Source organism: Anoplophora glabripennis, unplaced genomic scaffold (genome assembly GCF_000390285.2).
Source record: "Anoplophora glabripennis isolate ALB-LARVAE unplaced genomic scaffold, Agla_2.0 scaffold80, whole genome shotgun sequence".
Lineage (NCBI taxonomy): Eukaryota > Metazoa > Arthropoda > Insecta > Coleoptera > Cerambycidae > Anoplophora > Anoplophora glabripennis.
The window spans coordinates 685447-687287 of NW_019416401.1; the positions used below are offsets into that span (position 1 = coordinate 685447).

General features: G+C 40.8%; 1 protein-coding gene across 1 annotated transcript in view; it reads left to right on the top strand.

The window, feature by feature from the left end:
* Positions 1-296: 296 nt before the first annotated feature.
* The window catches only part of LOC108917578 (sodium/potassium/calcium exchanger 3), a 38602-nt gene continuing 37057 nt past the window's right edge, over positions 297-1841 (top strand). Inside the window, exon 1 of the mRNA XM_018724261.2 lies at positions 297-500. Within this exon, the coding sequence (XP_018579777.1) occupies positions 476-500 (25 nt within the window). The 5' untranslated portion in view covers positions 297-475. The remainder of the gene's footprint in view (positions 501-1841) is intronic.

Genomic DNA, 1841 nt, shown 5'->3' on the forward strand with positions numbered 1-1841 from the left:
TTTCGTTCCAAGTTGACTTAAAAATCAAATGTCGCATTTGCTGCAAATGCTTCCGTACCACCAGCAAGATTCTTCTTCTCATTCTTATTCATACAAAGCACTATCGCCTGAAACCCGATCTAAATAGCTAAAACACCGACATTTCCGAATCGGAGAGTTTTTACCGTCCACGGCTGTACCGTCCACTCGCTGCGTCGTCGGAAGTGACAGTCCGACAGTCATTGAAATGTCAAAAAGCGTCGTCGAGCAGCAGCAGCGGCAGTGCCATCACAAATTGGGCCGTAACAAATAAAATAGCTCGGATGTTTACGGCGAGCAGACAATAAGCCAGTTAGTTACAGGACCAAATACAATACAAGTACGTGTACAGTGTGTCTATAGTGGGCAGTAGAGCCGATGTGTGTCGTCGGCCGCAGCGAAACCAGTGCAGGGGCGGGGGTCATCTCATTCAATCCAGAAGAACTGCGCTTCCACCATGGACTTCGAGACGCTGGCAGCAGGTAAATAACCACCCCGGCACCGCAGGGGCCACCCCGGAGGCTGGGGATGGCGCGGGACCCGCTTTCGTAGCTCATAGTTAAATTCCGTGGCTAAGTGAATGATTGTCCTCCATACGTTCGCAATAGGCTCCGTTTCCTAATCTAGTTCGACTAAAACGACGTGTTTTTTTAAAGAATAGTGTGAAGTAACTGAGAAGGGTGCGAGGGAAATCTTCCTTCCGGTCGTGGCAGACGCGGTTGGGTGTTCAATCCGTCGCCACGGACTTTGGATAGATTTTTCTAGGACAATCGCTATTGTTCGCCACTAAACCGCTTCCCGTCTTGTAATTAACGTAGAATCTTCGCTCGGCGTGGTGCAACCGCCAAAACTAAACTTTATTTTGAGGTTATATTGCTTTGTTTAATAGGCCCTGATCGTTTCACGGGAATAGGTACACTTTTTTTAAATAATGTTACGCAAGAGGCATTTTTACTAGCAACAAATTGTTATTCGAGTTTAAACGCAATACAATGGTGCCCTACTGTGTTAGTAATTTAGTGTTCTTCAAAGCGTGATAACGCGTCTCTTCGTCTTTGTTAGAAATGCTTGTTTTAGAGGATGTTGTTCTGTTTTTGTTGTCAAATTTGACAGAAATTGGTTAGCGATTTTTTTTATTAAAACTCTGACTACCCCACTGACTTTTACATCCCACCAATTTCGAAAAAAAATGTTCATTGCTAATTTTAAAGTTCATATCAATGGTTTTTATCATTTTGGTATCCTAAAGGTGCAAGTAAACTATGAATTCACAAATGAATTAAATAAACACAAAATTATAAATAAATTAAACAATTTGTACGGTTTTACGTACAATAAAGTTCATTTGTTACTCTAATGGCTTGTTTACACGGGAACAGTCAACTAAATTTTAAGTCACTTGAACCTATTTGAACAGCGCATATGTGGTAAGTAACAAGTTATGGAGCAAGTAAAAATTTAGTACACTGGAATAGAATTTATTCTATTTTTTCGTGCAAGTTGACGACTTGCACCGAACTTTTCCCTCCTGCTGATCCACTTTCGCTCCCAAAGTCGTTTAGGTCTATTTTTCTCTTCATATATTTCTTCATTTATTTCTTCTAATATAATATTTAGGATATCGCGTAGTATGCCATTAAATTCTTCTACAAACTGCTGCCTCACGTTCATCTCGTCAGGTTTGCAAATATATAAACTGCACTAGAACTTACCAACAACTAAACTTAGAACTTACCAGTGCGAACAGCACTTGCAGAAAAAGCAGTAACTTAAAATTTAGTTACCACTTACGTACTGTCCCCGTGTAAACAAGCCTTTAGAGA